This window comes from Hemicordylus capensis, chromosome 2 (genome assembly GCF_027244095.1).
Source record: "Hemicordylus capensis ecotype Gifberg chromosome 2, rHemCap1.1.pri, whole genome shotgun sequence".
NCBI lineage: Eukaryota > Metazoa > Chordata > Lepidosauria > Squamata > Cordylidae > Hemicordylus > Hemicordylus capensis.
The window spans coordinates 54,224,903-54,249,831 of record NC_069658.1 but is presented as its reverse complement, the minus strand read 5'-3'; the positions used below and the strand labels follow the sequence as shown (position 1 = coordinate 54,249,831).

The window sequence follows — 24,929 nt, the reverse complement described above, 5'->3', positions numbered from 1 at the left end:
AATGGTGAGGCATTCATGTTTCAATAATGCCTGAAGGAACAAATGACAAACTACTTACTTATTCAAGAAGTACTATTATCACTCAGCAGAAAGCAGACTTCAAGAGTTGCCTCCATGTAAAATACAGAAGTTATTTGTTTGCATTAACAAATATGGAGTCATAGAACTTTCTCTAGGTGTGCACTGATCTTCACAAAGGGACTTTTCTATTTTCTGTTTAGAATAATAAAAATGACATGGAACCTATGAATAAAATATTCATTCATTATCTCATGAATACACAAAGAGCCATAAGGAAGCGTCAAGTGTTTAATCCCTATGTTTAGGGCTACGAGGTTTCCTTGGCAACAGTGCAAAAAGCATCTGAGAACGTGTATATATCTTATGAACAGTGTGAGACACAAAAACATTGTTTCCTAGTGTCTTTAGATGGCTGTGAAGGAATGTGAGGAAAGATCATCATTCTATAATAAGCTTCTCGGGAACCAATTATAGTGGAGGCCAACCAGCTATTTGGTCAATTATTTAAGCTCTTTAAAATCTGCACAATTTACTATAAGTCGACAATTAATGTGAATAAGTTTTCAATCCTACAATCCACATACAGCAGGAGGAAAGGGAATAATACACAATAGGTACATTTTCTCTTTCAAACATATACAATCATTTCTCAAATAAAAATCCAAATTGAGTTTATACTAAGGCCTGTGTTCACTTTGTTTAAAAGGCATCCAGAACGCTGGTAAAATAAGTATAATAAACAATAGCTCTTTCAAATTGTGCTGATTTAAAACAAAGTGGGTTTGCATATTCCAATGAAAAATTATGTGAAACAAACAATAATTAGGGAAGTGACCAAGCCAAGAGCTTATGCCCACTTCAAGAACAATCTCTGTTCTCACTCACTTCACTTTATTTATTCAATTCTTATTTGCTTTTCAGAATAGCAGTGGCTCATTCCCACATTAACTTCAGTCAAGAAAGTGTGGAAGAGAGGGAATATGGTGGCATCCCCCACCAACTTATGCCTGATATGCATATAGTTGTCCATGCATAGCAACATACCGTACAGGCATTCAAATGAACCTATGTAGGTATTCTACCATGTATCTTCATTCCACCATGGTTGTGTCCTCTGAAAAGGGTTTAAAATATTTGACTTTTGTACTGTCTACACTGCTTTTCAAAATGATTATGCTTAGGGCCTTCCCTCGCAACAGAGAAAAAAGTAATGGTTATCCAGTATCCCCTCAACGGTGACCCATTTCACACATTATTCATGCACCATGGTTGCTGTGAGGAATCTGAATGGCACAGGTGACTTTAATGGTTAGAGTGTTGGAACAGGAACAGTGAGACCCAAGTCCAAGTCCCCATTCAACCATGAAGCTCACTGGGTGACTCTGGGTCCATCAGCATAACCTACCTCAGAGGGCTGTTGTGAGGATAAACATAACCATGCTTTGGGCTCCTTGGAGGAAGAGCAGGATGTAAACGTAAAAATAAAACCATGCTAAGCCAAGCCATATATTATTTGGGGTGCGGTGGGGGGATATTCCATAGCACAGTTAATCACAATGGTGACACAGGGCTGGTTCAAATGATATGGCCTGGCGGCACATATGAACAGGAAGGGATGTACCAAGAGTGCGCCTGCTGAATTTCCTCCAAGAATATCCTGATGCCTTACCAACACAGTCCTTAATGTGTGGGGGCTGTTCATCCAAATGACCCTTAAACATACACTTCGTATTTGGAACATGTGTTTAGGAGGCATTCAGATGAACAGTTCCCCCTCCACGCATTGAAATGCACCTGGAGGGCATTGGGACATCTGTGGAGGACGTCTTGAAAAGGCGTTCTGTGTGCACTTCTTCCAGTTCACATCTGCTGCCAGGCCATATTGCTTGAACCAGCCCACAGGGAAATTTTCTCAGTCACCTGCTTTGCACACGCAGCTAATGGTGCCAAGAAACACTCACATAGTTTGCATTCCTAGATTTGCCTTTTGAAAAGTTCTTTTTCCCAGTTATTTTGATCCAAGAAGACAGTGATAGCTACTCTGAACTCTAGAACTGACTGCACTGTTCTTTTCCCACTGTTTTACCCAGGTTTCCTAGCACTAGCTCTGGCTTCTCCAGTGATAAAAGAACCTGCTGAAATTTGAGCCTTACAAATGTTAAGAGAATTCCCAGTGGTATTGTATACACTAGTCAAGTATGTGAGTTTCTCACTGATGAGATTATTATAATGGAATTCTCCATATGTTTCTCCTCATTTAAAAAAAAACACGGGATCAGTCAGAATATGAAAATTACTACAGCTGTCTCAGTGATTAACTAAGAAATTAACACTCTCATTAACAAAATGACAGTCTAATTACATGGTGACAGAGTAATCTACAAGTGCCTAAAAAGAGCTGCATGACAATTTTTATGTGTGTGGGGGGGGGGCGCTGCTTTCAAATGAACTATTCCCCATGTTCCTTCTGAAAGGGTTCAGTCCCATGCAGGAGTGCACCCTGGGCAATGCTGAGTATTTCTACTGGCTCTAATAAAGTCCCATAAAATCATTCTTCAGGCATTGAAACTCCAGCTATGCTGCACTCTGATACAGGGGGAACGGGAGCACATGAGCTACTCTTGCCCTCTGGCATCAACACACCCAGGAGCATAGCAAGGTTGGAGTGAGCCCAGAGACAAGATTTTAAAATGGGCCCCCCCCTCACCGAAGCTCAGCTCATGAAGTAAAGAAATATACACACACAGACACACACACACACACACCCCTATGTGACAGGTAATAGAACATCATCCTAAATTATTTTTAAAGGTTTTGTAAATTGTGGATGACGCAAGTCATTTAATGGTACTAGAGAAAGACATGCAGTTCTGGTAGCTCCAGGTCTTAACACCCACATCAATTTTGGAGGATGAATACAATTGAAGGAAGCTTGGACAGGTACGCAGCTGTGGGAGTCAGTCATGTGACTTGCCTCAGGGGGGGCAAGGCAGTGGGTCCCCTGGCCCCCAGACAACTGTCTCCCTTGCCCTATTATAGTTATGCCCCTGAACACACCTCATAGCTACCCCACTTCTCTTCTCGTGTTCAAAGCATTGCAGAGGCTAGTACAGAACTGAAGAGAGTTCCTGAAATTTGGAATGCTGCTCAGCATTCCTGATCACTGAGGTAAACTCTCCCCAGAAGATTTCATACCTAGCTTTTGGTCTGCAACTCCCCCAGAATGGAGGTATGTGTTCACATATAGGCCAAATTTACTCCGAAGTCCCTACAAGCTATCAGGAAGCACTTCACACACAATTTGGACTTTTCATCACGGATTAGAGTGTAGCCCGATTTATAGCCGAGGTTTTAAAAATCCACTTTTTGCATCAGTTTTTGGGGGGCAACTTTGAATTCACAGCAAAGCCTCGCAGAAAACCCATGGTAAAGCCTGCTGTCTGGGAAAGCTCCAGGTTCAGTGCTTGTCAAAGCAGGCAGATATGTGGGGAGCAAGGTGTGCAGCTGTGGAGAGCCCTCTGGATGAGCTCTCCATGAGGCAAAATAATTTTGCATTCGGCTACCCTCTTGTGCATGCACAGAAGCACTTTGTATGCATGCACAGGCCTCTCTGGATCTGATTCATAGAGAAATGTGCACAAGCAGGAATATCTGATTTCCTGTCTAAGCTAAAAGTGACATAAAATGCCATGAAAGAATGCTGCCTGCTACAAGCATGAGGCAAATAGCCCCTTTGGTGTATCAGTTACCATCAGATTTTTTTTCCTTTGAGAGCCAGTCAGGCTCCCTGACCTTGAATCAACAGCAATAACAACAAAAGAAATGCAGTTCAGTGCGCTTACTGAACAGTATTAAGCAAAAATAAACCAGAAGCATAACCTATATTTTAATAACTTATATTTTCTGAAGTTCATTTCAAAAATGGTATATTTAATCATTGGTCTTTTGTTGCCATGTAAGGCAGCCTTTTCAGACAGAGGGGGCCATTCACATGACCGGGTGTGTGAGAAGGCTGATCCAACTTTCCTTCCCCCAAGAAGATAGCTGAAATGTTGCTGGGAGCATGGGCCGACAGCACAGAGTTTCGGAGGCCTGGACAAAGTGTCCCAGCCTCCGGATATTCCACAATGTACTGCGCCACAAGTGCAGTGCATTGACAGGATCCCCTGGGCGTTGAGCACTCTAGGCGCCCATCTCTGCGTCCATGGAATGCAGCCTGAGAGCAAACACACAATCCCAAAGCTGGGGTTAATGGTGCTTAAAGCCGGGGTAAAAAGCTGGCCTAGGCAGCACTGCCCCACCAGGATTGGGCCTGATTCTGGCAGTTCTCACACACCGCCTAACCCAGGCTGGGCTTCCCTAGCCTGGGTTAGGCTACACATGAGAACAGCCTCAGAATGTCTCACAATAGGGGGGTGGAATAGAACCTGATCAAATGGCACCCATGGATTTTAAGAAATCATGCCAAATAATTTATTATTATTATTATTATTATTATTATTATTATTATTAATTAATTTCTTGTTTACACAGTCAGACAGGTGTTATTGACTGGTTTGTTTTATCCAGACATCGAGTCCTTCCCAAGGACCTGGGATGCCGGAATTTTATTGTCAGTTGTTATAGATATCGTCGCAGAATATAAGCTGTTCCCAGTAAAGCTGCTTTTTGTAATTGGCTGATGGTGATTTCTGTGGCCCCTATGGTGTTGAGGTGCTCTTCAAGGACTTTTGGAACTGCACCCAGGGCACCAATTACCACTGGGATTATTTTGGTCTTTTTCTGCCATAAGCCTTTCAATTTCAATTTGTAGATCTTTGTATTTGGTGATTTTTTCTATTTCTTTTTCTTCTATTCTGCTATCCCCTGGTATTGCTATGTTGATTATTTTGACTTGTTTTTCTTTCTTCTCGACTACAGTTATATCTGGTGTATTGTGTGGCAGATGTTTGTCTGTTTGTAGTCTGAAGTCCCATAATATTTTTACATCTTCATTTTCTACCACTTTTTCAATTTTATGGTCCCACCAATGTTTGGCTACAGGTAGCTTGTATTTTTTGCAGATGTTCCAGTGTATCATCCCTGCTACCTTATTATTATTATTATTATTATTATTATTATTATTATTAATTCAATTTCTATACCGCCCTTCCAAAAATGGTTCAAGGAGGTTTACACAGAGAGATAATAAATAAATAAGATGGCTCCCTGTCCCCAAAGGGCTCACATTCTAAAAAAACACAAGATAGACACCAGCAACAGTCACTGGAGGTACTGTGCTGGAGGTGGATAGGGCCAGTTACTCTCCCCCTGCTAAATAAAGAGAATCACCACGGTAAAAGTTGCCTCTTTGCCCAGTTAGCAGGATTTATGTAGCAGTGGCCACCAGAAAAATTAGAAGTCTACAAGCCACTTACAATTTAAGGCACAGTGAAAAAATATTGTCAAAATTGGAAAAATATATTGGAAAAATATTGTCAAAAACATCTATTTAACTCATTCTGCCTGAATGAGTTACCACCTCGCCACCTAGTTTCACCAAATGCAGGAACAACTTAAAAGAGCCACTGGCTTCACCCTTAGCTGCTTTTCTCCTTCTTTCCACCAAAAATATCTCCCAAATTTCAGAAAGTAGTGGTTGGGTGCGGGGGGGGGGGGAGGTGAGAGAAACTGGTAGATGAGAGGGTCAGTGCCAAGTCATTATGAGCCAGAGTGAAATCTGGAGAGAGACTGCGCTTGGCTTGTAAGGGACAGGGGATTTCTGAGCTGGGGAAATCCATTTTCAAATACCTCTCTATGTTTGCCATTTTTTCTCCCTCCACAACCCTTCAATCACTCCCAGCTCATCTCTTCTCCGCTGTGTACTAGCACTGTACAGAAGCTCACCAAACTAGCATTCACTGACCCATGCCTCCAATCTTGCTACACTATCAAAATTAGGTATCTTCCAACATAGCCGCACATTACCTAGCCCTGTTCTAAAGCATTCCTCATGAAAAATATCAAAATGACTCATCTGCCACCATACAGTTTGTCACCACTAGCAATTCCCATTCTCCATTCTTACACATCTGGTACCACTGAAGTCTCACTGTATTCATGTTCTGTTAGGTGCTCGCTCACCATCTGGCCTCTGAAGCACAAGTCCCTGTTTTATGTTCAAGTCCATTCCCAAGGAACAGTATGCACCCTAATGAGACCCCTTGTTTTGTTTATTCTAAGGCTTATAGCTGTGATTAATCTGCACACTCTGCAGAAGGCATTTATGTTCGTTGAAGTTTCGCCCACTTACTACATCTCAGAGGCAGGAAATATGCACGGTAAGAAGAAATGGTATGTTAAATAGCATTGAAAAGGGCAACCTCTTTTCATAGAATGTTGCATTCAAAAAGTGAGGGTTCCCTCAATTTCAGACTGTTTGAAAGCAGAGAGGTCAAGAAACCAGACATAGCTGGTGTGAAACCTCGGCTCCAACCAGCACTTTCAAGCACGCTAAGTAAACACTTTTAAATGCCTCCACAAGCTGCAGGTGTTCAAATTATTTTTGATACAGACAGAAGTCATGCTTTCAGTATCCCCTCAACCACTGTTAAACAACAGCTTCACCTCAGTCCCCAGTATTTGTCAGCTCATAAAAAGTTTATGAGCTAAAGAAAAGTTCCTTTTTCTTGCTAGGTCATTCCCTTCTAGCTACAGAATCATAACTCCCCATTACTGCTCCATTTAAGCGGCATGTGTCATTAAGAAGTGACACGTGCTCTCCCCCAGTACTAAAGCAACTGTGATACCACTTGCTAAATCTGGTGGGGAAATGTACATATCACTGCATCAAACTGAGAGATAATTGGTGGGATGTTTTGTTTTGTTTTTGCTCTTTATGTCATCCTGCATTCAACAATAATGCAAAGGCAAGGGCATATAGAAATATATGAGAATCCCAAAGACAATTTAGTAGTTGGCACATACACGATTCCTTTTCTAAAATGAGAAACCGCCCAAAAGGATGTCTCTCCATGCTCACATATTTTTCCTCATTAATTTGCACACCTGCCCTAGACCTTGTCATGACCCACAGTAATGGTGTGCTTTATATTCCTCATTAGCTTGTACACCTGTCTCAAATTTGTTCTTGAGTCAGCACATGGGTTGCTTGTGCAATATTTTTTCTCATGGAAAACCTCTGTATTCTAAAGCAAAAAAAGTAAGCACTCTAATCCCTTCAGCTATATTATTTCCTTTATTTCAATTTATTTATTTTGTCTGGCTGGCTAAATAAGACACAGTGCCTCACATTCCTGGCAGGCTTAGGACGGCAAAGCAAGAGCTCCATCCTTGCACAGCCAGGAAACAAATTGTGTATGAGGCTTAGGAACAGAGGAGGCTGCCTTATTCAAAGTCAGACCCTTGGTCCATCCAGATCAGTACTGTCTACGCTGACTCATAGCAGCTCTCCAAGTTTCCAGGCAGGAGCCTTTCCCAGCCCTACCCAGAGACACCAGGGATTGGGCCTGGGATGGTCTGCATGCAAAGCAGATGCTATACCACTGGGCCAGCTCCTGAACAGCACTGGGTGGATAGAAGGGGCAGCAATTTTCATTTCTCTCCCCACCCTGCAAAAGCCCTTTTTGCATCCAGTAATATGTCCCTAACCCCTGCTAAATGAGCAAAGAGACACCTTTTAAAAGTGGTGATTCTCCGAACAATGGGCCCTACTTATCTCCATTGGCTGTTGCTGGTGTTGTGAGATTGTGAGCCTTTTAGGAACAGGGGGCCTTTTGTTATTTATTTATTTATTTATTCATTCATTCATTCATTCATTCATTCATGTAAACTACTTTGGGAACCTTTGTTGAAAAGTGGTATATAAATATTCATCGTATTTGCCCTTGAGGGCTATGCAGCTATGTTTCTGAGCAACTTCCATTTACTTAAATGAAGCTTAAGGAGGAGTAGAAATGTGACCAAACTGTGGTTCAAAGCACACTTTGAGCACTTTGGGGGAAACTAGAGAGGAAACTTTAAGGAAACATGCACAGATGCCATGTACATGCTGACAGCATGCAGAGATTTTGGGGACGATCACCACCCCAGCAGGAAGATGGAAAGGGCGGTGGAGATCAGGTAAACACGTGCTCTCCATTTTCTTAAAGTTCCCTCTCTAGTTTTCCTCAAAGTGCTCGAACCACACTTCAGGCACATCTCTAAGGAGTCGTCACTCTCCATGGACATATCAAGAAAATGACATCTCTGAATTGGATTACAATGAAAGAGTTTTGGTCAACTTTAATTTTGGGGAAGAATTTGTTTTTACATAGTATAATAATGTCCATGCTGTACAATTTCTGCTCTTCCTCATGCATGTACACACCCACACTTGTGCACGCACACATACACACACACACACACACACACACACACACAGAGTGGCTGACATCCAGATTAAAACTGTGCTGGCATTATGGGGGAGGGGTGATTTTCGCTGACCCATGGAGACATATTTTCGTTATGTACAGTGGGCTTCAAAGGAAAGGGAAGATTGGTGAAAATTGTCCCTTCCCCTTCATTACTCTGCATTTTGGCCACTAAAAATACTGTAAAAATCCATTCTATTTTTACAAGGAATTCATATGATACATTGTAATCATTTCAATGAGGTTCATCATTTCAGTTCACCTACTTCTAACTATCAAATCATAGCCATAATGCAGCATTCCAACAAGAGATGATAGAAATGTATCAGATAATTCAAACACAGCAGTTATTTGTGTGCTGCTTTTATAAAAATGTGTGCATTTCTGACAGATTCAGTCTTGATGATAATACGTGAATGCAAAAAAAATGTTACCAGTATCCTTATTACTAAGCTACAATAAATGCTAAGCTATTACAATAGTGCTAGCCGTATGCTGATCATAGGTAGAACATGGAAATAACACAAGCTTTGCCCAGTTGCCTTCCATATACATTGGATAAGTGGTCAGGAATCAACAATAAAGGGTGAGAACAGGGCTGTGAGATTCACATGGCAATGTGAATCTTTTAAAGGAGGCTAGGGTCTACTTTTGTTCAGTTGAGAGCTTCATATAAATTAGTGCCCAGAGTAATTCTTAGCTAAAATTACACTCTGAGGTAATCCGTACACACTAAGGACAGTAGGTGCGCCAGTAGGGTTGTGCTTCAGAGTATCTGAAGCCAAGTAATATGCACCAGTCCTTTGGAAGTTGGAACTGCATGGAGGTAGCTACTCCCAGCATGGCTGTCTTTGTGCTGTATTACATGCTGCCAGTGTGGTGGGGACTTATTTGCAGGGAGCAAGTTCTCATATTACTCCAGCAACTGCTGTGAAGGCATGTGGAGAGTGCTGGGAACTGTGCATGAGGAACTCTGTGTAGACCTTTTCCCATTGAGCTCTATGGGGAAAACACTTGAAAGAACTAGACCTTCCAGTGCTCCCCTTGTGCCTCCCTAACCATTGCTGGGTCAGGATGAAGCTCTGCTTCCCTTAAAAGTGGCCCTCTGTGCCAGAAGCATGCGGTCCTGTGGCTGCACATGGTTCCAAAGAGCTGATGCATATTATTCGGCTTCTAATGCTCCAAATCACATCAGTCAGCCATAGTCATAAAAGAACAGGGAAAGAGTATCCAATTGAGTGTTTAGAAGTACCTAACTGGATAGAAAAAAGTAAAAACAGTAAGACAGAGCTATGGAAAATTAGACGTGGCAAGATATCCAACAAACTACCACAGCTACTTTCTTGAATAACATTTTTTATCTAGCATCAAAACATGTCACTGATAATGTAGAAACCCACATCCATTGTCAGATCTCTTTTCAGCTGACAAATTGACCAACTCTATTAACGCAAAAGGCACAATCATAACACTTATTATTCCAGAGATAGATATCTGTTCTGGATACCCACAGGACTAAAGCTGCATAGACAGTGCCCTCAGCTAAAACAAAACAAAGCAAAAACCCTGGGTGTTCTGATTGAAACCTGCCAATTTCACATATTATCTCTTTCTCTCCCCAAATTTGATGGTACCCTTTGTAGTAAGCAACTAGAAGAACCTACACTTTCCTGTGCAATCCTAGACATATTTACTCAGAAGTAAATCCCACTGTGTTCAATGGGACTTACTCCCAGGTAAATGTGCAAAGAACTGCAACCTCTGTTTAGCTGATAGCACTGCTGATGCCATTGTTAATAGCTACAGACTAATGGAATGTTAACACGCTCCAATGCTACACTCAGAGGAGTAGTAATGCGTGGTGTGGAAGCTATGAAATTAAAATGACTTGTTCCACAGATAATGGAAGTCAGTTCAATGATCTGATAATATCAAACAGCAAAATATTGTATATTACTATTCCACATACATTATTGTTGCATTCTTATCTAAGCATACTTTCAATACCTTATATGTCCGTATAACTAGTACCAATATTCAACTTTTCCCAGCATGCAGAAATGGAGAACAAGAGAGCTTAATACTCCAGAAATCACTAAGAGTTGTTCTAATATTTTCAAAACACATGGCAATGTTAACTATCCAAGATCTTGGGCACCTGGCCAAAGAAGCAAAGTCTTACCTGTATCATTGCCTGAGATAGCAACAACAAACAAATTTATGTCAGGGCTGCTTTCCACCCCTATGCCATCATCTGAAGTAGAAGGAGGCTCTTCTTGAGGTTCTAAAACCTCTGTGGGTGGTCCTGTGGGCTGTGCAACTGAGGTGACACTTGATGATGTAAAATATTCTTTATCAATATCTGATTCTGTGGTGCCTGTAAAATCATCATCAGTAGTGGTTTTAATGGTAGAAATAGATTCATCAATTATTACCATGTCTTTGCTCGTATCCTCATCAGGTTCCCTGTCAATTAGAGGTGGTCGTGTTTTGGTAATTAAAGGCTTGGGTGCTGAAGTAGGTCGGATTTTGTCTACTGCAGCAATGGTAGATGTGGTTATGCCACTTACAACTGTTGGTTTGCTTGTTGCAATAGCTGAAAATAAAACAGGTTCCGTTCCTATAGCATCTTCTGTTGTTCCGGAACCTTCTGGACTATGGGTTGGAAGAGTATCGACTTTCTCCATATCAGTAGATTTTTCAGCTGCAGGACCGATAGCTTCTGTTGCAAGGGAGCCTACAGGTTTGATTGCAGGCTCTTTGCTTTCACTTTCTATGCTTGGTTGTGTGGGAGGAACATCCGTAGTTTTTAATTTGTGTTCAGTGGCAGTATCAGTGGAAGAAAGGTCAGGCTTTGTGGTTGCTATTTTTACACTTGTGCTCAAAGCATCTGTTGCTGCATATTTTTCTTCATATGCAGATCCTTCAACATCATGTCCAGGCAACTTTGTAACCACAGCTGTAACATCTGGGGCAGGGGACAGCTTTTCTATAGCTTGATCTTTAGTACCAGATTCTTCCTGAAAAATTGTTGTAGCCTCTGTTGTTTTCCCTGTAGCACCTGTTGGAATGGTAATAGTCACTGCATCTTTAACAGTTTGATCTTCTGAGGTTTCAGAAACCAGGGAAATGCCAGGTTCTCTCCTTGACATTGCAGTCAAAGTTGCCATCTTTGTTGCATCTGTAAACACAACTGAATCTGGGCCGGTTGTGTCTTCAGTGTCCATTGATGGCGTAGTTATTTGCCTGGGGACTTCTAAATCTGGCTGCCATTCAGCTGTGCTCCCTTCAAAAGTCCAATCATATTTCTTATCTATTGTGCCTTCAGTCTTCTCTTGTTGCACTCCTGGTGTGGACACTATTATATCATGATGTCTTGGCACATCATCTCTTTCTGTTTTGGTAAACCCCCCTGCAGCAAAGGATGTCACAGTGCTTTCAGCAGGTGACATTTCTTCTTTCCCTTTTGATTCTGCTGAATCAGTGCTGTATACTACCTTAGTTCTATCAGTTGCTGTAAAAACTGGTGTTTCGTAGCTCTTTGTATGTTCTGTAGCTGGTGGTCTTTTGCTTTCAAATAAGGTTGACTCATCTTTTGATGTGGTAGCATTCTCATCCAAGAATGGCTTTGACACTTTAACTACACTTAGTTCTGGAACACTGCTAGAAGCCACTGGCCTCTGATCAGGCCTAACAGAGACATACTCCTTCTCCTCTACAGTTTGTTCATGATGAACTGTGAGCAGCTCTTTTGGAATGACAACAGTTGTGAGTTTTGTGTCAGCTTTTGCTTCCAAAGATTCTTTTGTGGGCTGGATGCCAAGATGTGTTTCTTCCTTTGTTAGAGTAATGGAAGTCTCTGTTTCTACAGGTTCACTCAAGTCAGTTCTCAATAGAACAGCTACAGAAGTTCTTATTGGTCCTACCTCTATTGGTTCAGTCTGACTTTCAGAACTCCAGTGAACTTCCTCACTGAGGTCAGGAACAGCCCGTGTGGGTGTAATGACTACGAAGTCACTCCGTATAGTATCTGATTCTGTCACTTCCGATGAATCAGAAAAGTCTGTAACGGTCTGAGGTAGAACAGTGGATAAACTAATAATCTTCTTAGGCATCTTCTCTTTTGCATCAGGCACTGGTTGCTTAGATACTACATTGGCTGGCCCATTTTCAAAAGGTATGATCAGTTCAACAGATGCAGAATCTGATATGTTCTCCTTACCTTAAAAAAAATTATAGAAAGAATGAGGGTTTTTTTAAAAATAATAATAATAATAAAAAATTTCATGTTTTTCTAGTACAATATCTTAAATCCAAAACGTTTTTAGAAAAATATACTAGAGACGCATATCTTATTTACAATGTGTTAGTGAAAGCCAGTAACTTCTAAATTCAATGTACTGATTATCTTTTCAAGAGCATTTAAGAATACCATGCTTAAAGTAAGTACATTGAACAAAGTTTCTTTGAGATTTGATGAACCGCTGAGGTTTTAAGTGTTGGATAGACACATGGATACAATGCCTGTTCTGCCATTCCATCCCTCCTTTCACATACTAGAAAGACATCTAACAGTAGTGTCCAGCAGGGGCTCCTGCCAGCCTTACCGGCTGTGATGTTCATTCAGCAGCCAAGGCCAGAGAGGTCCCAGGTGGGGTGGGCGGCCAGGCAGGGCAGTCCGAAGAGTGGCCAACCGAGACGCCATGAGGTCAGGGAGCTGGGCTAGAGGGGCCGGGGGGAAGGGTAGGAGGGAGGGAGGGAAGAGGCAGCAGCAGACAGAGGCTCAGCTGAGGGGGATATGGGTGAGAGCAGCCTGATATGGCAGGGCAGAGGTCCAATTAGCAGGTGCGTGGGATGCATCAGTTGTCAGGAGGGATTTAAGACAGGCTCGGCCAGTGATGAAAGGCAGTTGGAGAGAGACTGCCACAGCGACCCCAAGGAGCCTGGAGGAGGAGTGTTCAGGTGAACCAAACTCCCTCCCCTCAAAAACTCTGAGGCCCTGCCCGGGGGAGGCGAGAGGGAGAGGTAAAACAGCAGTGGAGAGACGAGTAGCATGACAGGTAGATAAAATACCATTATTGTAATACGCACAGAGGGCCAAACTTGATAAGATATGGGCAAGCTGTGATTCAGTCTCCCAGCATGCCCTCTCCCCCCGCCCAAAGCAGTGGAGAGGGTAGGAATTGGATCAGAGCCATCTATTAGGAAATAGAGATTTGACCCCTTTTCCATTTGCCCTTTTCCCAACCTAACTCACCCCTCAAAGCTGCTATTTGCCCCACTGGGGGAAACATATGATTTTTTTGTTGATGAAATAATGCTTTACTCCTCTTAATTTGCTCTGTGATATTGTACAAATATTGCCCAACACTTTAATTTTTCCCTGTATAATAATGGATACTAAGTTCTCTTAATGAGGGAAAAAAATGTGTGGCTAGATTGCAGGTACCGTGCTATTCATCATTATGGAGAAAAACGTAAAACATTGCACTTGTGAACATTTGGCCAGCATCTGAGCTAGTTAGTCATGACTTAGCACCATTGGAATCAATGAGACACTTTAGTCATAACCTGTCCCATTCATTTCAATGGGATTTAGCCATGACTAACATAATCTGGATGTTGCCCAATATTATGATAAGATCACAGTCTACTCTAACATTGCATGGCCTGCCCTCCAAGAACTGGAACCCTGACAGAAGTAAAAGTATAGTGTCTTTGGGGCAGATCTGGGGCATAAAGTTGGATCTGGGGCAGAAGAGTGGGGCGGGGTGGTAGTGCCTAATGGGTGGAGGCTACCGCCTCAATTGCAGAGGGATTGGGCAGCGGGCTGATTTTTGGTGAATTGTTGAAGTTTACGCGTCTTTAAGGTTTTTCCTCATAAGGTATAACGGAGGTTTCAGCAGCCCCGTAAGTGCACTTTTGGGGTGCTGGGGTGGTGGTGAGTGGTGTAGTGCACATAGCGAGTGGTGGTGTAGTGCACATAGGATGCACCCCCATGGGTTTCTAACCCATAGGGTACAGGGTTCTGTTGTTTCTGAGGTGTTCTGAGTGTGGATTCTATGACAGCGAATGAGAGTGGATTCATGGTGTCTCATTGAAAATCTCATTTGCTATCATAGAATCCAAACAAACTTACTATGGAGTGTGTGTTTAGCTTCATAGTTTACAGCTGCAATCTTGTGCACACTTACCAGAGATTAAGTTCTGTTGAGCATAGTGCATCTTACTTCTGAATAAGCACGTATAGGATTAGGGATGTGGAAGAACTGAGGTTCATGCACTGGTTCGGCACTGTGGGGAGGGGAATGGCAAGTGGGATTTAAAAAAAAAAAAGAGGTCCTTGCCTGCTCTCTGCTGCCACATGCAGCTTTCTGCTATGATAGCACTGCCCCTGCCCCCAGGAAGCCACACGCGACATTGGCACACATATGGCACCTGTGCATGCACTGGCAGCATTTGTGTGGTCAGCATGGTGTTGCTGACCACGCACACTGCACCCATGCATGCACAGATGCCATGTGTATGCTGGTGCCATGGGGGTTCTTGTGGGGAGGTACAGTCACAGCAGGAAGCTGTATGCAGAGGTGGCAAGCAGGTAAGAAATGCTTTCCTCTTTTTTAAAGATTCCGCACAGCACCAAACCCGTGCACAAACCTTGGTTCATGCGCATCCCTATATAGGATTGCATTGTACATATATAATAAACTTCATTTGGTTGTTAATATTACAAGCTTGAGGGTTTTTCTTTTCTTTCTTATTTCAACTTGGAGTTTCCATTCATATGTTTTTAATTTTTGTACCCTACATTGTGACTACCTTCGAAAATGATATATATCTATAAGTGAACTAAATAAACTGTGTTATTTACCTTTTATCTGTTCAACAATTACCTTTAAATATATAAAAGCCATATACTTGCAGCAGAAGCTGCCTAACATGTTTTGTTTTGTTACTGGCTGATAAACCTTGCATTGTTACTTTAAAAAAAACAAAACACAACCCAAATGGATAATCTGACATGGTCATCCAGGCAAGAGTGTTTTAAGAGATCAGTGGAGTACTGCAACATGAGCAGGGGCTTTATTGATACTGGAGGGAAGCCCAGCTCCCACCCCAGAGCAGAGGAACAAGGTGTCTATTTACAATTGCACTTAGAACCCAGCACAGTCTCATGGGCTGTTGCCCTTGTGCAGCAGAGACCAGGATCTGATTCCAGATCCAGACTGTAACTGGAAAAACCTGGGACTTTAAATACAAAAAAATGGTAAGAAGTCATAATTAAGAACAGAACGTGTGGCACAGGAAGGGAAAGAAATACCCATCCCAGGAGAACCAACCTACTTTCCACATGTTGCCTGTCATACATGAATCAATACTCACAATGAAATGGACGAGAGAATATCCTCCTACCTTCCTTAAGTTAGGAATTTATGGTAAGTAAAAATTCCAATTTTCTTTGAAGTAGATCCAAATTTTCTTTGAAGGCTATTCAACTTCCTTTGGGATATAGCCCAGCACTACTAGAAAATGGGCAGGTATAGCCATGGATCACAAGACCTCACTGGAAAACAACTGTCATGAACCCCGAGCCTGACCCCATGCTACCTGGATCAGATTCTGAAGACTCAGCAGAGGAGAAAGTAAGTAGCCTCCCAACCTGATCCCCACATGCCAGGGTCTAACATGGAGGAGGAGGAGGAGGAGGAGGAGGAGGAGTCTCCACCTCCAACACTCATGTCCCCCATGCCTGCTGGCTCTCTCAACACTCCCCTACCCTTGTCCTCAGACTCAGAGGATGAAGCAGAGGGATCAGAACCTCCACCAGCAGCTACCCAGCCCCACCAGAGACAGGCCCTTTAGGACATTCTAGGCTTGGGCAAGGCTGCACCTCTGGCTGCTACCCAAGGCCTCACTTTGCCTCTGCTTCTTTGTTCGTGGACATGTTTGACCTTGCTCCTGTTTCCTGCTTTTGGGTTCCTTGGCTTCTGATCCCTTGCTGCTTTTGATTATGACCTTGCCTGCTCCCCCTGGACTGATCCTTGGCTTCAGACTCCTGGCTTGTTTGACGTGTTCCTGCTGGACTGATCCTTGGCCTCTGGTTTGTTGTGACTTTGGCTTGTTCTGCTCCTAAAGTGTGTTTCCTGCCACACTTGACTTGCCCAGGTATGACAAGAACCTATTGCAGGACCCTCAATCAAAACCATCAGAGGCAAAAACATTAAATGTATAATGCCTATTAAAAATGTGAACTGATGTCCACATAGCTGCCCAACACAATGGGCCAGACTTCATGATTGGGCTCCAGCTGAGATGGGCTGTGAGATAGAGCAGATGAGCACCATCACTGCTGGAGCCCACTCCCACTTCATGCATACGATCACTTCCACAGACCAGGTGTTGGCTTTGTGTGGCCATAGTGGCCCTGCCCCCTACTTCAAATCCTAGATTAATGATGCTGGTTTTTGCTCTGAGATGGAACCCCAATTCCTGCTGTGGCACAGGTTCACATGATCACACCAATGTGACTAACAGGCATTCAACCACAATTCCTTCAATTGTGTGAACCCACGAATTTTGTCCAAGTAGGGGCAACTTCTGAAAATGATTGTGAAGCTCTTCTCACAATTGGTGAGAAGTGCTTCTTCCGGGTCTGCGGGGAGAGTGGGCTTAGCCCGCTCTCCCCGCAGACAATCAAAAGGCAGCCCGGGCAACTGAATGGGCCGCACACTGACTTCTGGCTCCATCATTGAGCCAGCCGGGGCTGCAGATATTGGGGGCTGCGTGGCCTCCAGAAATTCCAGGATACCCCGTGCGAACGTGTGGGGCATCCTGGAAAGACCCTCGAGGCTGGGAGGCTGCTTGCAGCCTCCCGGTCGGGGGTCTACTTGTGTGTCGCCATGCATCGCAGCAACACCCAAACAAAAAAATGAGGTTAACGGAGTGCTCAATCCGTTAATCTCATTTAAGGGGAGGGGAAAATAAGTGGGGTAGCTGCCTTGGGAGCACTGGGCTCACCTGCAAGCCCGGTGGTTCCCACGATCCCTGGAAAGTGGGCTAAACTCCCTTAGCCCACTTTCCAGGGATCGTGAGAATAGCCTCTGTGACTGCTTCCACTCATAGAGAATGTGGGAAGACAAAAAGAAGCCCTCCTGACCATTTATCCAAAGGTGTGTCCATTCCTTCTGCCTCCACACTTGAGCCTGGACATGAATTTTTCCACCTGTTTGTTTTCTGGTGCTATAAATAGGTCCAATGGGGCTTCCTGGAACATCATAAATTCTTCTTAGCTAGTCTGCTAGAACATCATCCCTCATGTCAAGTGATGGTAGGAGGAAGTTTTGTTCCATCCACCGTAGGATCTCGCTGGCTTCCTACTGTACATGTATGTTACCTTGGTGGACATGTTGCCGGTGCAGATTAAAACATTAGCCCCAAACATGTGCATATTTGCATGTGTGAGTCCCACTCTAAAAATGCCAGAAGGGTCAGTTTTATTGCCCTGATTTCTAACCAGCTGATGCTCCACTGGGTCCAATAGACTTGTATCCACCAGTATCACTGTCCTGGCTCATGTCAAAAGGCTTTCCGCCCAGCTGTGCAGTGTTCTTCCAACCACAAGAACAGGGCTTCTTTCAACTTTCTCAAGGTCAGGAGAATCCAGTTTGGCTATAACTTCCTGAAAGGGAAGAAGTCTGAATTAAAGAGTTGTCATGTGAAACCTGGAGCAGTAGACACAATCATCTCATGTTCTAGAGCTGTGCTATAGACATGAGGTCAGCCTGTTAGCATGAGTATCTTCTGTTATCATTCCTTGGCGAGAGATCTACAGAACTGATATGTGTCCAGTTGGATTTCCAGATGTTATAAATCCTGTGTTGGTTCCAGGAGGGCTTTCCCAGTTTTAATACAAAGCAGTGCTCCTGCAGGCAATACAATGTAGTCTGGATATCTCAAAGCATTGTTCCTTTGAACTTGACTGGATCAAGGTAACTACAAGGTATGGGTAAAGATACAACATCTTGGGACATGCAAATGTGCCACCTAGATAGGAACGCTCTCAGGGTTTCTGTGAGGCTGAACAGCGGGCCCAGACCACATATGGACCCTGTAAGCAAAAACGAGATATTTCCTGTGTGCAGTTCATATCAAATATGCAAATAGGCTTTTCATAGAGGACTGAAAATCCTGCTTTTTGAAGGCTACCACTATAGATTGTAGTGCCAGCATCTTGAACCATGGGGAGGAGAGCTGGTCTTGTGGTAGCAAGCATGAATTATCCCCTTTGCAAAGCAGGGTCCACCCTGGTTTGCATTTGAATGGGCGACTACGTGTGTGGACAAGATATTCCCCTTTGGGGATGGTGACACTCTGAGAAGAGCATCTGCATGGAAGTTTCCTCTATAGCATCTCCAAGCTAGGGCTGAGAGAGATTCCTGCCTTAAACACTGGAGAAGCTGCTGCCAGTCTGTGTAGACAACACTGAGCTAGATGAAACAATATTCTGACTCGGTATAAGGCATTTATATTTGCTAAGAATTTGTTGAGCCACTTGAGAGCTAAACCTGCCTACATATCTCTCCTCTTCTCTGATAGGAAGAACAAAACCAGACAGATACAAAGTGCCTCCAGTCTCACAGCACTGGTTCTATAGTCTGTATGCCCAGAAGGTGCTGGATAACTTCCATGGTGAGGAAGTTTTATCCTTATTTCTGAACTTCAGAGTGGCCAGGAGCTTGACCCGTGCCCATGTGTGAATTCCAAGGCATATTCCTGAGTGACCTCACCCAAGCATCCAAGGGGATTTGGCTCAATCTTTCTACAAAGTGGAGCAGAGAGACTCCTGTGGATATATGAGAGTGCCTAGAGTCAATTGAAATGAGTATTCTCACCCCACCCTTGGAAGAGAAGGAAGTGGAGGAGGTAGTTGGTAGCTGATGATGGCTCCATGGAGCCTTTCTTAGACGTCTTATGTAGCTGCTTGATCTGCTGAGCATCTAGTTGCTGTAGGTTCATCTGGAACCTCTCAAAAACCTGCTGTGGTCTGAGTTTCTTCTCTTTCATTGCTGTAGGCAAAGCCTTATTTTTATCTTTTGTTTCTACCAGTCTTGGCTGTACAGGTTCTCCAAAGAGCTTGGATCTGGAGAACAAAGTGCTTACTAGCTGCACAAAAGATCCTGTGTCTACATCCCAGGTGTGCAGCCACACACTGCTTCTGGTTGCCACACTGGTCACTGTTGCCCAGGAAGTCAGCTGCATCACATTAAGGGGAAAATATGTTGAGAGCTGTGAAGAGCAAGATCTGCTTTATGCACCCTTTCAGAAACTTTGAGATGTCAAGATGCAAGGTGACTATTTCTTCCAGCCAAAGGCAAGTAGCCCATGCAAAGACAGAGTAGTGCATGCATTGATGTTTTGACATTCTTTCCAAGGACTGTTTCTACATATCCATCACAGGAATCCTTAGGTCCCACTTCACTCTCAGATGGAATAACCACCACTGAGGAAAACCTACCATTGGGGCATCAACAGTTGGAACCTTGAGATGACCCATGACTGGTGCTGGTAATGAGTAGCTTGTTGACTTAACTATCCCTCCAGTCCACTGCCCAAGCTCTTTCCTACCTAAATTTGCACTGATAACAGAAGTGAGTCAAGCAGGGAACAAAGAGACTAGGATGATGGACTATGGAAAAGTAAGATCAAGTTGGCTTCAGCTTCTGTCTTCCAAGTACCCCTTTTGATGTTAAAATAGATTCTTGCACCCTGCCATCACAGCTTTAAACACAAATGGGGTAGACATGTGAATAACAAACATGACTGGCACATCTAGAGTGGCTCTTAGCTTTGCAAGTTGATACTTCATATTATTGCCTTAAAATGAATTGACATTACTTAATATTTAGGTGTTTTGTTTTTTAATCAACTCTGGGTCATAGGAAGCTGTCATATATTGCTACTCTAACACTGCTCTTAGTACCCTATTGAAAGACTCCAGAAAAGGTACCAACTAGAAGGATCCCATGGAAATACCACCTTAATGCCTGAGGGAATGGTACAGGAGGTTCCCTAGTCTTCTATTGTCAATGAGCTGGAGAGACAGTGATGAGTACCTTGGAAAGTCCAGACTACTTTTCAACTGGGCCACAGGATTCTCTCCAACATCCCTGAACTTCTCCTGACAATTCCCCTTCCTCCATCTGGAGGGAGAAAGGTGATGTGGTTTTATTCAGGGAGAAGCAGTGTCCTGAGACAGCTGAGCTGGAACAGTAATTATGGAGGATGTGGACCAATATGCTAGCTATGGCCATGCATATCCACCCCCTGCTGATGGTGATGAATGTTACCACATACCTTTTTTGTATAAAAAGCAACCATTTTGAAGCTGCTGCTAGAGATCCATGAGCCCCAAGAGGATGAGTCAAGAGAAGAGCTGGTCTTGTGGTAGCAAGCATGACTTGTCCCCTTAGCTAAGCAGGGTCTGCCCTGGTTGCATATGAATGGAAGACTTGATGTGTGAGCACTGTAAGATATTCCCCTTAGGAGATGAAGCCACTCTGGGAAGAGCATCTAGTTCCATGTTCCCACCCTGGCATCTCCAAGATAGGGCTGAGAGAGACTCCTGCCTGCAAGCTTGGAGAAGCCGCTGCCAGTCTGTGTAGACAATACTGAGCTAGATGGACCTATGGTCTGAGATCTTCCTGTCAGAAAATATATAGGAAGAGGAAGAAAGATTGTTTCTTCTGTGGTCCTTGCACTTGGAGAAGTCTCACAAGTGGCTGCATCATGCATTTTTCTTTCTAAATGGACCCCTTTCTTCTGGGGGGAAGAGGAGATGCTCTAGTCCTTAGCACCCCTATGGTTGGGGTTTATAGGTGTTGCTCCCCTGACAAATCCTTGACTACTAAGGATTTCCCAAGTTAGGAACCTAGGATGGGCCTTGTTTCCCATTAACCCCTCTGAGGAGGGTGAAGAAGATTCCATGTGGGAGCCCTGCTCATTTTCTTTATCTTCAGAATCTTTGTTGTGAACTGTGTTAGGGTCCATCACATGCTGGTCTTCCTGGACATGCTCCTTCTCTTCTGGCCATCACTGGAGTCTCTGCTTTTTGTGATGGTTGTAGGACATAAGAAGATAAGAACAGCCCTGCTGCCCAAGGCCCTTCTAGTCCAGCATCCTGTTTCACACAGTGGCCCACAAGATGCCGCTGGAAGCCTACAGACAGGAGTTCAGGGTATGGCCATACTTCTGCTGTTACTCCCCTGCAACTGGTACTCAGAGGCATCCTGCCTTTGAAGCTGGAGGTGGCCCACAGCCCTCCGACTAGTAGCCGTTGATAGACTTCTTCTCCATGAAGTTATCCAAACCCCTCTTAAAGCCATCCAGGTTGTTGGCTGTCACCACATCTTGTGGCAGAGAGTTCCACAAGTTGATTGTGCATTGTGTGAAAAAGTACCTCCGTTTGTTGGTCCTAAATTTCCTGGCAATCAATTTCATGGGATGACCCCTGGTTCTAGTGTTATGTGAGAGGGAGAAGAATTTCTCTCTGTCCACTTTCTCCACACCATGCATGATTTTATAGACCTCTTTCATGTCACCCCACAGTCGTCTTTTTCCTAAACACCCCAGGTGTTGTAGCCTTGCCTCATAAGAAAGATGCTCTAGGCCCCTGATCATCTTGGTTGCCCTCTTCTGCACCTTTTCCAGTTCTACAATGTCCTTTTTTAGATGTGGTGACCAGAATTGTACACAGTACTCCAGGTGTGGCCGCACCATAATTATCTATAAGGGCATTATAATATTAGTTGTTTTATTTTCAATCCCCTTCCTAATGATGTCTGGCATGGAATTGGCCTTTTTCACAGCTGCCACACTTTGAGTCGACACTTTCAACAAGCTGTCCACCACGACTCCAAGATCCCTCTCCTGGTCAGTCACCGATAGCTCAGATCCCATCAACATATACTTGAATTTGTGGGGGGGTTGCCCCAATGTGCATCACTTTACACTTGCCAACACGGAACCGCGTTCGCCATTTTGTTGCCCACTCATCCAATTTGGAGAGATCCTTTTGGAGCTCCTCACAATCCGTTTTGGATTTCACTACCCGAAAGGGTTTGTTATCATCTGGCCACTTCGCTGCTTACCCCTGCTTCTAGATCATTTATGAATAAATTAAAAAGCACTGGTCCCAGTACAGATCCCTGGGAGACCCCTCTTCTTACTTTCCTCCATTGTGAAAACTCTCCATTTATACCTACCCTCTGTTTCCAGTTAGCAATCTATACCAACCCTCTTCAACCAGTTAGCAATCCACACATGTACTTTTCCCCTTATCCCATGACTGCTAAGTTTTCTTAGGAGTCTTTGATGCGGAACTTTGTCCACCGATAAGCTCCCTCTCGACCCCTTGAAGAGCCTGTCCCTTACTAGGCCATGTGGAGAAACAGAGAGGAACCAAAAAGGAGGAAAAATATTCAACTGGCTCTTGTAAAAATAAAGATGAAATCCTGCTTCTTGGAAGGGCCAGAGGGGGAATTGTGGGGGACCAATTGGGAAGGTTTGTCCCCCGCCAGAGGCTTACAGATCCACAAGAATTCCAGATAGCTCTGGGGGATTTTCCTGCCAGTTTAATAAATAAATCTGGTTGGTGGTTCCACTGAGGCCTTGGTTAACCTCCTGAGTGTTCTGTTGCCAGTCACAGAACCCTGGTTTACTAAAGAGTTACAACCAATAAAACAGTGGCAAGAAAACTGAAGAAAAATGGAAGAAATATTGGAAGAAAAATTCACACCCAGTCTCAACAAACACAAGTCAGAGCTCAGTGCCACACCTACTCAGTGGCAAAGATGGCAACAAAGTGAGTTTGCCACCACTGCAACTTGAAGAAGTGGCAAATGGTGCTGTTTTGGATATCCATCACACAACTGTGTTTGCAAAATGCTTGTTTTGCGCAAGAACACTCTTATGCAACTCTCTCACTTATATCCAATCCTTTCCCATCCTATCCCTTTCCTCCCCACCTCCACCATCTCTATCAGAAAAACCACTGACTGGACAAGCCGATGCCATGGAGGCCCGTCACGTGACACTGCCGCATCCAATCCATGGGTTGCAGGGTGGCTAACCAGAGCTGAAGTTGGGGTGGGGGGAGATAAACATTGCCTCCCATCACTGCTCTGCTGCTGCTGCCACCACCATTAGAGAAGCAAGGGGGGAATGGCTGAGAGGAAGTGGTGGCAACAGGGCTGGAGGCCATCATGCCTCGGTTACTGGGACAGTGGGATGGTAGAGTCCTACTGAGGAGTGGCACACAACATGCTGCCCAGGATGCCGCACCACTATCAGAGGCACTGCTGAGGCAGCCAGCCAGGCTTCCTCTGCCTGCCCCCTCAGGCCACCACCCACTTCCTGGAAGGAGGGGGGTGCCAGAGCAAAATTGGCCAAGGGCGCCACACTGATGCTGTGAGCTGGTACTGATGATGTGGACAGAATCCTTGGCCCACTGAATTTCTCCAGATGCATACTCAACCCTTGACCTTCTTGGCTGATAAAAGCATGTGATCATGTGGGTGGGGAGCGCAGTTAATACATTTTTTTTTTTGGAGGAGAATGCAGTTCCATCCTGTCCAAAAATGGCAGTTATCTGCCCTCTGCTGAAGAAGCCCTTTCATGACCCCGGTACTACCAGCCAGTTTCAAACCTCCCCTTTTTGGCAAAGTAGTTGGGTGTGTGAAAACAACTAAACTCTAACAATTTCTGGAGGAGACTGCTTCTCTCAGGACCCTTCCAATCTGGCTTCTGCTCTGGCTTTGATACTGAAACAATTTTGGTCACTCTAGTGGATGACTTGTGCTTGGAGCTAGACAAGGGGACTCCCTGTTGGTTCTATTGGACCTCCCTGAGACTTTAAATATAGCCAAGCATGGCATCCTTGCCTGGCTGAGGTGGAATTGTTGTTCAGTCACTCTGATCCTTCCTTACAGGTAGATTTCAGAAGGTGGTGCTGGGGGACCTTCTGCTTGACACCTTGGCCTATGGTGTCCCCACAGGGTTCCATCCTGCCCCACATGCTTTTTAATATCTACACAAAACCATTGGGAGTGGTCGCCCATGCGCTTTGTGGAGGATATCATCAATATGCTGATGACACCCAGGTATATACTCATTATCATCCTCAGCTAGAGAGGCTGTGGTTTTCCTTAATCAGTGTTTGGTGATGAGGTGGATGAAGATGAAGAAGTTTAAATTAATTCAGACAAGGTGCTCCTGGTCAGAAAGTCCAGTGATCCAGGACTGAGTTGCTTCGCAGCTCAAGACAGGGTTGCACTCTCCTTTGGACAACAGGATCTCGGTATGTGAGTGTTTCTGGACCTGGCCTTACTCCTGATGTCCAGGTGGTGACTGTGACCTCTGAGAGTTTGACAAACCCAAAGAATCCACAGCCCATGACCAAAATGGTAAACTCTTATACTTTATGAACTGGATTATTTAGGG

General features: G+C 44.0%; 1 protein-coding gene across 4 annotated transcripts in view; it reads right to left on the bottom strand.

Moving 5' to 3' along the window:
• The window catches only part of VCAN (versican), a 208,860-nt gene that overhangs the window by 100,442 nt on the left and 83,489 nt on the right, over window positions 1-24,929 (bottom strand). For all 4 annotated transcript variants that reach the window (XM_053298560.1, XM_053298562.1, XM_053298563.1 and 1 more), the window contains exon 7: window positions 10,615-12,654. In XM_053298560.1, the coding sequence (XP_053154535.1) occupies window positions 10,615-12,654 (2,040 nt within the window). The remainder of the gene's footprint in view (window positions 1-10,614; window positions 12,655-24,929) is intronic.